General features: G+C 45.6%; 1 protein-coding gene across 1 annotated transcript in view; it reads right to left on the minus strand.

Annotated features, from left to right (window-relative positions):
• LOC120953678 (LIM and SH3 domain protein Lasp) overlaps positions 1–13,856 on the minus strand; it is a 57,905-nt gene that overhangs the window by 33,891 nt on the left and 10,158 nt on the right. Inside the window, exon 2 of the mRNA XM_040373835.2 lies at positions 3,322–3,416. Coding sequence (XP_040229769.2) covers positions 3,322–3,416 — 95 coding nt within the window. The remainder of the gene's footprint in view (positions 1–3,321; positions 3,417–13,856) is intronic.

A 13,856-nucleotide genomic window follows, 5' to 3' on the forward strand; every position in this document is an offset into this window, starting at 1 on the left:
GAAAACCCTGAAAAACGCATCAGCATTCTGGCCGAGAAAGTGAACTCTTCAACAGAAAAAAATGGTCGGACCACAGGAATGCTCCCGCAGTGAAATTCCTCTACGTACAGCAATGTTGATGCGAGCATGCGGCAAGTTAACCTTCATGGCCACTTGGCGTCCAAAACAAAAAACAATAAAACAACTAGCACCTAGAAGAAAAAAATGGCACCAATGCGACATTGTAACTTTGACTATCACACATCACGCCAAACACATTCTGGGAGGTACCATCGGCCCATGGAATGCAGTGGGGCAAAAAATCGAACGCCAAATTTCGTCTAAAAAGCATTTACGATACACACAACAACACTGACTACCAACTATCGGACTTTTTCTGTTATTCATTGTGCCATGTTTTTATCATGTCGACTGAATGAAGGTGAGATTGGAATTTATAACGCCATAATTTACAAAGTAAAAGCGCAGATAATGCGAAGAAGAGAAAGAAGAACGTAAAAAATACGCAAACAATCACACTCAACAAATTAGGGGATTTAGACCACCTTGATGAGGCGGGTATGGGGAGGGGAGGAACCCTTGAGCCCCTGACCCACATTGGGGTGGCTAATTTTTTCCTCCGTACCGAGAGGCGCAACTAGCGTCAGGTGGCAAAATTCACCATTCAAAAAACACATACTCGGCGTCCGTCCCACTCTCTCCGTCCGTTAGGTTTTGTACAGTGTGTGTGTGGGTCGTCCACCCGGCGAAGACCAGCGAGGTGCCAATTTGCCTAGTGTTAAAGGGGTGGGTAAGGAAGCAGCAAGGCCACCGCCAGAAGAAAGGTGGTACTTTTTTTTGGAAAAACTTTCTCTTGATTTAAGCTCAAACTCCGCGAACGAGGGGGTAATGAGAAGTTGGGAATGCAGCGTGTAAGTAGGGTACAGAGATTTAATTTCCTGCCTTTTAATTAACTTTGCGCTGGGTTTATAAGACCCATCAGTGGTTCCAGTGGTAAAGGGTCGATGTACAGCACCGGAAAACTGTCTCTATCGTCCCCTACAACGTTGCCTTCCACAGTCGCTTATGCCTCTGACAGAACACCAAAAGAAGAACTCTAGAATTGATCGCACTCAAGTTCAGGGAAATACTTAGTAGTAAGATAGCACATTTTAAAAAGTTATATTATTCAATAACAATTGACGAAACACGATCGAGTAATAAAATCAGCTTAGCTATCTACTGTGAGGTAAAAGAACAGCAATTAAAAGAACTGTGAAAGTGAATATGTTGGTATTTTGGTACTTTCACTCAAAGCACAAGCTGAAATCCTGCAAAGATTTATATCACTCGTCGACTCAACTAAACAAAACAAGCTGAAATATGACGCTTTTTAGTTCAAACGGTATGTACTTTAATTCCCCAATCTTGCATGTGAATAGAACATGTAGATTGGTAAGAAATAATAATAAAAAAAGGTTGGAGTTTGGTTTGTTCGAAGATGTCTTTTTTAGTTGATAGGAAACTAAGTTCAATAAAACGTAGGCTTCTTAACTCTTAATATTTTAAAATTTTGTTCACTGTTAGCCAAGGAGTACGGGTTTTTGTAATCCTCTATTTAATCAAGAATATCGTGGATTTAATACACTAGTCTATTCTCTGTCACATTCCCATCACCACAAACTCAGCATCTTCACTATACATTCTGCCGACACATCTCCAACTGATCGCGTGGAAGAAAGTGGAGCCATATGTATCGAATTTCATATTCCCTCGGGGCTCAAGCATTGCAAAACAAAGGAGGAAATGCAGAGATGCCTCTTCCTTCCTTCCTAACGTACGCCACGCTCAAACAGTACGCCAGACAACGGGAACGGGAACACTTGACACGTTTCTTGAGTGCACAGCCGGGTTTTTTTCGGGATAGCGAGAGGACCCCCAAGACACACGATCACGCTGACGGAAGACGTCCGTTGCTGCTGCACCTCTGCTCATGATGCTCAAACGAGCCCACGACAGAGAGAGAGCAAAATCACGATTGCTTACAGACAACAAATCAAGCGATCGGAAACCGATGGCAAGCGCGCATAACGCCGATTTCTGGCAAACCCCACCGAAAAGCTCTTAAGCCAACCAAGCTGCCAGGCGTGGAGTGGATGAAGAAATAAACAAAGAATAATCCACCCAGCAGCAGACCCAAGAGCGGCCAGAATTGAGCCCGATATCAATGGCGGGTTGTTTGACGCGCAGTGGATGAGGAGGATATTCTTTCAAGACTTGCCGCCGACACACACACACACACACACACACACACACCGTCACGGTTCGTCGATAAAAATAGAGTCCCCGTGTGCCTGATAGCTTTCGCTGTGCGCACTCCCTTTTGGGCCGAGTGTTGTTTTCTTTTTTTTTCTTCTGAGTTCCCAGAGTGGAGCATATTTCCCTTCTCAAAAGTATCGTCAACAGTGACAGCAATGCTTTTTTTTTTCTTGGAGTCTCATGCTCGATGAACACAGGGTATTGGATTTCATAGGGTCGGTTTCAGGGTTGAGAAGAAATTAAACCAAACGCAGCCATTTCAAACGGGGATATCGTAGAGAGAGAAAGAGTGCTGCCCGGGGTTAGTCTCATTCAAAAACATTAAGTACTTCTGCGATGCGATGCAACAAGTTCTTCCGCGCTGCAGAGGATAGAAGAGAAGGGCAGGTTGCTGTAATGTTTTATTTAACGATCGGCAATATTAAGACACAATCAAGCAAAACAGTTGTGCAGTTATAACCCAGCATGAAACACGATACAAGCGTACTGACCCGTGGTTCATTAATCCAATTGACCCTTGGGTAAGCTGTGAAGCCATAGGTGAGAATTAAGCCTCCTGAAAGCATAACTACTTCAGAACTATTGCGACTCCACAGACCTTGAACTAGGTTTTACCTACAAGAGAGGGCGGAGCGAGCGAATGTGGGTACATCCAGCGCAAAACTCTAGCGAAACGAAAGTCCACCAGCCCAGGATTGCGACACTATACTCCGAATGGCGTTCGAAATGTTTATAAATAGCGTCAGTTTCGTGCCCAACAGTTGGCCGGTACCAGGCAACAGTGCGAAAGTGGTCACGAAAGAACAAAACACAAAACTGTAAAACAGTTTACAAAACCAACCATCCACATGCTTGTGCGGGTGCGCGCTCTGGACAATATCAGACGAGCATCAAGGGCATCTGCTGGACATGGGGTTGGGCAGCAGCGTACGAGTTTCGCGCTCCACCTTCGGCTTTGGCGCAACCAACCCACACCCTCAGTCTGCAGCTTGGGTAGAATAAAAATTGCAATGGTTTACTTACGCTTCACAGTAGGGCAGTTTGTTGAAGCCTTTGTACGTCTTCATGTTGAGCGTCATGCCACACTCGTGACATTTGAAGCACGTCTTGTGCCAGGTCTGGAATGAGAATGTAGGTGCGAGAAAGAGAAATGGTTAGTTTTCTTAGGTAAAACATGAAGAAGATGTAGCTCCTACATCTGTATGTGCTAAAACTAATGGAATGTATTCTGAGCCAGAAAGAGTGAAAGAGTTAACTCTTTGAAATGAGTTAGTTCAATTAAGCCATCACGAAGAGATCATTTAGCTCATTTGTTAATTCAGTCATTTGTGAGTTACTTAACTGTTTTCAGAATTAACCCTTCCAGTTCCACTGACAGTGAATTGAATCATTAGTGACTTGAGTAATTCTTTCGAGAGTTAAATCTCCATTGAAACTCTGTACGACTTTTAACTCACCACAGTGATTCATGACTTATTAAACCGCTTTTTTAGAGTTAAAGCGAGATGACACATCAAACCGTAAGTCAACTCTCTCACAGTGATTATATAGTTCTTTCCCGAGTTAGTTCTCCATGCATGATTTAACTCTTCAAGTTGCCTAGCAGCTCTGCCAACAGCGAATCAAATATATTATGAGTTAAATAACTCTTTGATGCGTAATATCTCGCTGAGTGATCTCATCGCCGACTAGCAACTTACTCGCAGTAATTTTTCACGCTACTGAGTTTTTATTCTCTATTGCGTTATAACCGTTATAACTCAGCAAAATAAAAGACTCTTTCTCTCTCTCTGCAGGCAATAAATTCATCAAATAAGGCACACCAACAATTTGTTACTTTCTACATTATTCTCCAAAAAACAATAATAATTTATTATAAATAAAATCTTCATCAATCCATCAAGAATGGGTAAGTATTGGCGTAGCTACCACCACCGCCGCCATAGGTCGGCTCGCTCGTGCTTGGACAGTGTTCCCGCGGAATACACCGGTTTTTGTGCATCACTAGCCCGTACTCACACACGCAGGTCGGTGGTCCGGTATAACTTTCCGCACACCGCACCACACGACAGTCGGTTGTGCACGTGTCCACGCAGCACGGTTTGAAGGGACGCAGACTGGCGCCGGGCGGACAGGCCGGCGGGCACGTCCTCTGTGGGTAATAGACGGAGCCGTAGGACGGAGCTGGAGTAGCCGCGGGACACTTGCGAGGACTCTCGGTGTAATGGTGCACCTGACAGGGAGGAGCTGCCGTCGTCGGTGGTGGACACTTTCGCGGAACACTCTCGGGGTAGTGGCACGGACGGGGTGGTGCTTCCGTAGCTGGTGGGCACTTGCCGGGACACTCGGACGGCAGTATGCAGCGGCCCTTGTGCAGTACGTAGCCCTCGTTGCAGACACAAGTCGGTGGGCTTGTGCAGGCTGCGATGCAGAAGATCTTGCTACAGTCGTTGTCACACGTCGGCTGGCAGCAGGGCGTGCAGGGGCTGTACCGGGAGTTTGGACCGCACACCTTTACCGGCTCCTGTACCGGACACTCCTCCCGCTTGATACAGCGACCCTCGTGCCGCACGAACCCACTGTCGCAGGTACACACGAGCGGACCCGTCGGAGGCTGAGCCGGACAGAGCACAGCGGCACAGTTGGTCGTGCACGTCTCCTCACAGCAGATCGGCGATGGCTGCTGTATCTCGTTCGGTGGACACACGTCGAACGGCGATACCGTGGTTGGGGGGTCCCGTTTCGGTGGGCACGGTCGCACCGGCCGGTAGAGATAGTTGGAGCTTTGCGAAAGGTTCTGCGACTGAGACATCATGGAGTACGGGTTAGGATGTACGAATGGGCGTGGCTGGGAGGAATACTGTGCAGTCTGTTGGAAGTATGGCCCAGGTTTGAACGACGATGGTACGACATCTTCATTGCGGCTCACGCCGTAGAACGTACGGCCACAGGGTTTTGGAGTCATCTCCACTGGAGGACACTCTGTTGGAGGTTCCGTTGGTGGTGGGCACGGTGCCGGACATTCGCACTTCTCAATACAGCGACCCTGATGTCGGACGAAGCCTGGTTTGCAGACGCAGGTTTCCATTGGAACTCCGCTCGGCGTGGGCACGCAGTCGTTGTCGCAGGTTGGTTCACAGACGGGAGGACACCATAGCAGTACCTCATTCGGTGGACAACATTCTGGGTAAAAAATTTGGAGAAAAGAATTGGAGTTGTTAAGATCCCATCACTTGTTCCTGAGAATACGGTACATAGGCGTACGACTTACTTGGACCGTAGGCATGACGGGCTGATGCCAGACTGGCTAGACTACAGACCAGCACTAGCAGCAGGTGAAACGAACGCGACATCCAGACATTGGACTCCATTGTGACTGCAACTTCAACGAACTCTGACCACTAACCAGGGTCAACATTTCACTTTATATCAAAATCTCTGCATCCTTCGTGAATTTTGCGCCAAACTCACGAAAACCCTTACAACCACGATTATGTGATAACTCTCATGTTTGTATATACTGACTAAAAACATTTTCATTTCGGGGCGTGATAAGAGCCTGCAAAACATTGGGCGCGTACGCTACCGTAGCTGGTGCGTGCTAGATAACAGAAACTGCGCAAGGGAAGCGTTGTACACCATCAGTAACGGGCCTCGTGTCGTGGAATTCCCGCACAATACCCTTTGCGAGTATGGTAAAACACTTTCGGACAGCGAGCAAGAAGGCATAGGTGTCTTCCTTTTGGCTTGTGCCGCCGTACCAGTAACAAAACAACGTGTCAAGCTTACGGACGCACCTCGCCAACAGGGAAGATTGCAAACGAATCTACCATTTTAGGTGGCTACAATTTCCACTATCAAACTCATCGCGACGAAAGTGGGTAACTTATGCGTTTTGTGTGTGTGCATGTGAAAAAGTGCCCAAATATTATGACATCCCGCGCGTCAGGTGAAAATGTCTGTATGAAGGGAGAAACACTGCACCAAACAAAAAGTACTGCATTTGCCAGAAGTTCCAAGGAAACTTCAAGTTCGAGTGCCTTGCTCACCCTATCCAGTGACCTAGGAGGACTGGAGCAATGCCAACCTTTAGTGCTTGGTTATAAATTTTGACAGTGCATGTTTGTCCATCATTTGCCCCGGATGGTACCAGCGGAGTGTTGTTTCGTGAAGTTTTGTGAAGTTCCTTGCTCTGCTGCAGCTCCTCCACAAAAGTACCTCATGCATTCAAGCATAGCGCCGGTTCTTCGTCAATTTTAGTCAGTGCCAAGCGATACCCTCACGAAAAGGTTATCAATCATTGGGTAGAAGGGGGAGAAAAAGAGCCACACGCAGAGCGCAAAACACACTATTGAACACAAATTTTGCAGAATACCTAGTTACGAGAGCGATAGGGAGGAACTAATGCACGATTAACTGATTAGCGTGCTAGGCGTAACAACTCCATTACACAAATATGTGCTGAGTAATTACACTCGTTAACTAGATTAGAAGTTCCGCGTGGCGTGGTTTTGTTTAATGTCTCAAATTTTAAAGCCTTCATTTTTGTTGCGACGGTAATCAAACCTTTAATCAGCAGTTTGTTTATCAATTCGATGGTCGAAACAGCTAGAACTTCTGCAAAATTCACAGAAAAAACGCAATTTGCTTACTGTTTAAGAGAAATTGATCAAGATGATAAGAAGAGCATTGAAAGTATCCAATATCTCATATCATGACACTTTATCAATAAGAGTTCAAGCTACGAACATCTTGTGAACGTTTGAAATTGCATCACTCAAGATAGGATTCGGCACAACTTTTCAGAGAAGAACCAGATTGAAAGAAATGAAGAGCCTGAGGTACATTTTTGAAAAAGGAACTTAAATTCCCAAAAGACTATTAAGCATTGTTAACCAAAAAAGGCATCTTTAATACACTTCTGGCTTTAGCTAATGAAAAACACCACCGGAAGAGTTATTTGCGAGAGCTATTACTTAAAAGTTAGTTTCATTAATCTTGCAAATTACAATGGAAGATTCATGAGTTTCTTTTCTCTACCAGCCTGTTAACTGCTTTTGCGAGAAATTTCATTCTTTAACATTTTTGCACGCCCTCTATCCCTAAATCCTCTTAAATGAAGATTAAGTTGAAAAACTGTTGTCCTGCAAAAGTAGTCATCATAATTCTACTGTTTAAGAAGCATGAACAATCGAGTTGCAAAATACTTATCACCCACCGGATTTTGTCGACCCCTGCCGACCAACCTGCCGTCAACTATAAAATAGGAAGTCCTTCAAATTCTTCCGCTTGCCTCGACGAGCGGGCGTTTCGCTTCCTAATGGCTAATTCTAATTGCACGACTTCAACTCCTCGCCAAGAGGGCACGTACGCACGCACGATTACACGGAATCAGCTGATGGGTATTAGTACCCAACCCAACACAAGTCAAACCTCAATGTGTTCCGCCAACAACCGGATGAGAAATGTAGCGTCGAATTATTTGGACAGCCTATCATTATCTCTCCCCCCGTCATCGCTCAACAGCGCAAATGGACTAATACCCCGACCGAACAGAGCTGAATCGACTACTACTACTACTACTACTATTACTATCGCCGTCACCACCCCCTGGGTCCATTTACGCTCGGTAATTAATCGAAATGGAAAGTGAAACAGTGTCATGTACGCAACTAAACGCTTCCGATTCAGCAGCAGTGGCGTCGGTAGAGTTCGGATATGCACGTGATACCACGCACGAACAGGAGATGGAGCGGCGGCGTTGGGTGTTGATGAGCCCTCATATCCGTTTACGTAACTGTGGCCACATTTGGACACACGCAGCACACCGGACCGGACATGTTCATGAAGATAGGAAAGAGCTGTAGCTGAGTGTTTTATGGCGCAAGTAATGTAACCGCCATCAACGCCGCCACCAAAAAAAAGGCGAACGGACACCTTCTTCTCCGGGCTGTACATGTACAAAGAAAAGAGTTACAAACTTGCTGCTACTCCCAAACTGCGTCGTAGCGCAATTGTCAACGTCACCGGTTACTTTTCCCCCAAAAATGGGAAAAGCTTTCTTCACTCCACAGTTGCGGCGCACAAGGAAGCGGGCGAGCAGGGTTTTGAATGATGACATCCGACACTAGGCACGCGGTGGCAGCAAGCGACACGAATGGCGATGGCATTATTGCAGCTGAGCGCTGATGATGCCACACACACACACGCGGCAACTTTCTCCTTCACTCCTAACTCGGCGTCAAACTTTTTTGTGCGGTTTGGTTTGACTGGAAAAGCTGGAAAGCAGTCATGACGAATGACCCGGGCGAAGGGAGCGGATGGCATTAGAGGAAGCTCGGAGCAGAAGAAAAGCCCACAGGCGACGATCATCATCGATTGTCATTGGTGCATTTGGTGGGGAGTCGTTTCGCTGCACATCGGCGTGGTGCACGATCTTGATCTCGCTTTTTATGCCTAGAAACGTACAAGCGACGAACCCGTGACAGAAGGAGTCTAGCGTTTAGGCGTCAGCAAAAAAAGGGAAAGTGATTCGGAGGAACGGAAAGCGAGCCCTTCGTCGCCGACAACCCTCAGAGGCTCAGAGGCCCAGAGCTCAACGTCAAGCAGGACCGAGGAGACAGAAAACTATTCAAACCCTTCTCAGGTGTAATAACCCCAATTCTGTTGGATAATTTCATCCCCATCTCTTTTTAACACCTTCCAAATACTGTTTAGGCCACGAAAACGGCAGCAGAAGAAAAAAAGCCATCGTCGTTTTGTCGATTAAAACATTCCTCGCCGGCCTTTGTGCGAGGGAAAGGGTCACATTGCATATCCGGGTCGGGTGGAATGTTTCTTTCCGGTTCCGTTCCGGGCGATCCGACCGAACAGCAGAAGCTATGTTAATGTCTGCACTACACGCTGCTGCTGCTGCTGCTGCTGGTGCTTGCCACAAGGGGTCAATGGTGAAAGTGTATTGTGCACGGGGGTTTGATTACAAAGACGGCGATGGGACTATGTGGTCAGCAGTGATCGTGATGTAACTTTCCCAACGTTTTGCCACTTGCTGTGGCCACGGCAACGACATGCAAAAGTGGTGCCTCGACTGTACATTGCTTAATGCTCAATAAACCATGTTCTGAACGTGCATTTAACTTCCTTCAAAAGGGGAGGCTTGCGTAAAAAAGAGACTTTTGAGTAGAAGGAGAAACCCATAATTTTTGGTCACTTTTTGGGCACATCCAAAGGTGAATCAAAAGTCAAGTCCTTTTGCTGAATCGTTTTTAAAGTTCCTCATTCTCAATATCTTCTTCTCTTTTGCTCTTACTGAAATGATTTTTTGCAGAAGCAGTGTCTTTTCAGCTGAATTGTTAATCACAGGAAGATGCTTCGCTCAAAGCGCTGCCAAATCTAAGCAAAATTCCTTTTTAATTGTGTGAACCTACAAGAAGAATGCAAGCAGCATTGTTTGTTTAAGTGGAATTTTTCAAACACATTCGCAAACCGTTCATGAAAACGGCAATCGAGCAATCAATTAGTGGGGTTTAACTTTGAAAAATGACAAATGTTTGTAGACTGTTTCTTTTAACAACAATAAACTGCTTCAAAAAACATGTTACTCCTAGATGTATAATTAAATTCGTTATTTGTAAAAATGCGCCACCCAATTAATCGAGACCGAAAGCCGCTGGCCACAACAATAATGCGCAGCAAACCTTAACGAACTGTCGGACATAGTTTTGTCACACACACAACAAAAAACCGTTTGTGACACAGCTAATGGAGTGTCTTTGTAGCGTCCCACCGCCATCCATCGGGGTGGCCAGTTCAAGTTCAAACACAGAGCGAGCGGGCGCGCGCCCGGTTTCCAATTGTAGTTGGACCATTTTTTTTTTTTGCTCTCTAACCACTCCGGTCAACCCGTCCCAACCCAAGTTGACACAATCGTTTCCCAGTGCACGGGTTCGGGTTTGGCGAGTGGTTCCGGACGACCAATCAAGGGGAACAACACACACGTCGATCCACCCGCGTTCCCACATGGGCGCGTTTTCGCTCTCAACCCCGGGACAACCACCAACCACGAGGGGAAGATACACACATTTATGCTCGATTGCACACCATCGTACACATCATCCCCTTTGGTGCATGTGTTCTGTATGTGTGTGTGTGTGTGTGTGTGCAAAGTCGCGATCGAACAGGTTCCCGTGGACGAGGATCGTTTGAAAACGATCTCGACGGTCCATGCAACCGAAAAACCGGTCGATCGTCGTTGCTTCCCCCCCCCCCTATTGCTCGCAAGAGACGCTGAAACAAACCATTGCAAACTTCACGATCCGAGCGGAAAGTAGCTCGCTGCACGGTGTTTTCTTGGGCCGCCCGATCAAGATGCCCATAAAGAGTCGCAACCCATCGAAGGAAGGAGCGCGCTTGGCGGGGAGCGAAAGCGAGACCGCTCTGCGGTGGTGGTCACAAGCGAGATTGTGACCTTGCCCCAGCCGCCCCCCTGATCGGCCGGGAAGTGTGATCACGGGTTGGGGCCCGGGCGGCATGGCTACACGCGAACACTTCATGCGCAAAAGCACATCTTTTTCGGGTTCAGTTTTTTTTTTGTTTGCCAACTACGTTCTCGTGCAAGAGAAATAGAGAAGTGAACGGATTACGGAGTAAACAAAATGGCCCATTTGATAATGGGGCGAAAAATGAGCAATTTAATTTAATAAAAATAATGTATAAATTTGGTTTTGCGAATTGTTTCACATTTTGGCATGGTAATAAGCGCCTGAAGTTATGCAAACTCTTGGGATAAAAATTAATTTAATTTTGTTTCATTTTTTAACAGCTTTGCACATTGTAATTTTTTTATTCTTAAGCATCCAAAATTGATTGAAAACAGAATCCTTATTTTAAAAATAAAATCACTATGCCAAGTTGAACTTTTTTCCTTTTTTTTGCGAGTCTAAGATTCTTCCAACTTGGAGCAAGTAACCTTTCAGCAATACCGATATTGCAAGATGTTTTGCTTTAAAATAACATCGCCCCCTCCTCCCCTCTAACCCCCTTATAAGTACATACACTCCTGTGTGCAACCAGCACAGGTCAGAGAGAGAGAGAGAGAGAGAGAGAGAGAGTGAGAGGGAAAAAAAGGTTGTGTTCCACGCGTGACGCAACCCCAGAAGGAGGAACATTCGATTGCGTAATTGCTGCAGCATTTAAGCCTCGGTGCTGCTATAGACGCAGCCGTGGTCGATTATGCACGTCGCTTGTTTAGATTACGCACCCCAAGGGGGAGGAACAAGGACGGCTGCGACTGTGTGCTTACCACCAACTGCAACCGGGCCCCCAGGCAAAGCGTGTGGGTTTTACATTGCCAATTAAATTAATGCATATTATAAACAATCCTTTTGCGCTCCATTCGCGCCACAATATTAACCATTTGCGCAAAATTTGGTGCAAGGTAAACCCCCCTCCTCGTTCGGTGGCCCCTTCGGCCCCATTGTATACTTTGCCACACATCCCGTGATCTGCCGATGATTTGTATAATTATTTTCCCCCCGTTGCGTAAAGCGCCAATGCGCATCGGGAGCGCCCTCCACCAGTCGCGCCCGAGGATCGTCCGAGAAGCGTGTGCGCTACAGAAATGGGGGAGCGGCCACAGGACAACTTGCTGAGCAGCTTTCAGTTTCAGTGACGATCTGGTTGGGTTTCAACTTTTCCATTTCTGTACGACCTAGTCTGGTTGCGCGCGGTCTCTCTCTCGCCTTTGGCTCGCTTTGGTCTGTGTCGGATGCGAGTGCCACCCCTTTTTGTAGCTTGTGGAGTAGTCCACACGCAGCGGTGGCCTTATTTTCACTCGCTCGATTGCTCTTTGTATCCACATTGCTGGACTTATGGTTTTGAGCAATATTTATGTCTAATGTTTGTTCCACAAAAAAAGGTAACCAATTTCATAATGGGGTTTGCCCCAAATGACAGGAGAAAGCGCATCGATATCAATCGCATCCGGAGCTGGCGCTGACAAATGCAAATCAAACGATCGTCGGTCGTCTTTAATCAACTGCAAAGCACTCACTCACATATACAGTTTTAGGCGAAAGCGAAAGCATCAAAAGCAAAATGCGGAAGTCCAACTTCCCAAATACGCTCTTCACGACGCACGCCGCGTTAATGAATTCGAACACCAGGTTTATCAGGCACCAGCCCCAGTATCTCCTCCACTTTCCTCACTCCCCAGTTATCGATCGAGTGTGACACTGGAATGTTAAATATTCACCGATAAAAATTCCAAAACGAAACCCCCTCATCATCGGCGTCGTCACCAGACATTGACATAAGACTCCATCAGCCATGGGTTACATTGTCACGTTCGGTCGTGGCGCGACATTGGCCACAGTCACAATAGCTTTTGAACGGAATCGAAAAAAACAATCAACCACTGCTTACAACAACAACAACAACAACAACAACAACAAAATTGATCCACTCGATCTTGCGCACCAAGGAGAACGGGTTTTTACAGACTACTTATGGGTCAGATTTGTAGGCTGTTCGATTAATCGAGCGAAACGAACAAATGAAAAAAAAACGTATGGGGAAAGAAACATCAAAGTGACACGCACAAAACAGGACTGGGATGAATAGATTATGTGAATAAGTTATTCAAAAATTAGCACCGTTGTTGGTTTTTCGTCCGAGATGGTTACATTAGTTTAGAGGCAAATGGCGAGAGGCGATAGCGCCACTCACTGCCTTGCAGTGAGATCATGCAAAGTTTGGTAACATGAGGCTAGTTGCTATCATTTACTAGAAGATATCAAATTTGATTTTTGGTTTATGGTTGTTTGCTAATAAATTTGAGTACAATTTGACAACAATAGTTTAGTCCATAGGATCAGGGTAAAAAAAATCATGAGCTAGAAGTTTGATATTTCTTCACTTGAAGAGCTCACAAGCAAGGTAAGTGAAGACGGACACTGCGGGTAAGATAGACACTTCTCATAAATACATGATTATCGAATAATTCAACTAGGCAGCATCCCTGAAAGTATAACAACCCATCTGACAAGATTGTTGACATGATATCTACCAAATTGGTAACATTCGAGATCTAATTTGACTACTAGGGATCTTAAGCACTGCAACTTGCATTATTTATATGCTCGGCAGTTTTACTAAGTGAATGAGCTGCAGTGGTTATTATACAAAAAATTGGGGAAAGAACGGCAATGAAAGCAATATCAATATTTGTTTTTTGGTGGTTTGGTGGTTCCCACTATAGTGGGAAAGACGGACATTCTGTGGTAGTGTTGGGTAATTCAGATTCAGATTCATGAATCTGAATGAATCTTTGGAATGATTCAAAGAATCTGAATCCCTATTGGAATGATTCATGAATCTCAAGTGAATCTCGAAAGATTCATGAATCTCGAAAGATTCATGAATCTCATAAGTTTCTTATATCTAGAAAGATAACCGAATCTCTAGGGATTCATAAAACTCTAAGGATTCATACATCTCTTAACTTCATAATAAGCAATACGGCTTTTGAAACTTTTTTTCTTGGAAAGTACCACGCAGTT

This window comes from Anopheles coluzzii, chromosome 2 (genome assembly GCF_943734685.1).
Source record: "Anopheles coluzzii chromosome 2, AcolN3, whole genome shotgun sequence".
In the NCBI taxonomy this organism is placed as follows: domain Eukaryota; kingdom Metazoa; phylum Arthropoda; class Insecta; order Diptera; family Culicidae; genus Anopheles; species Anopheles coluzzii.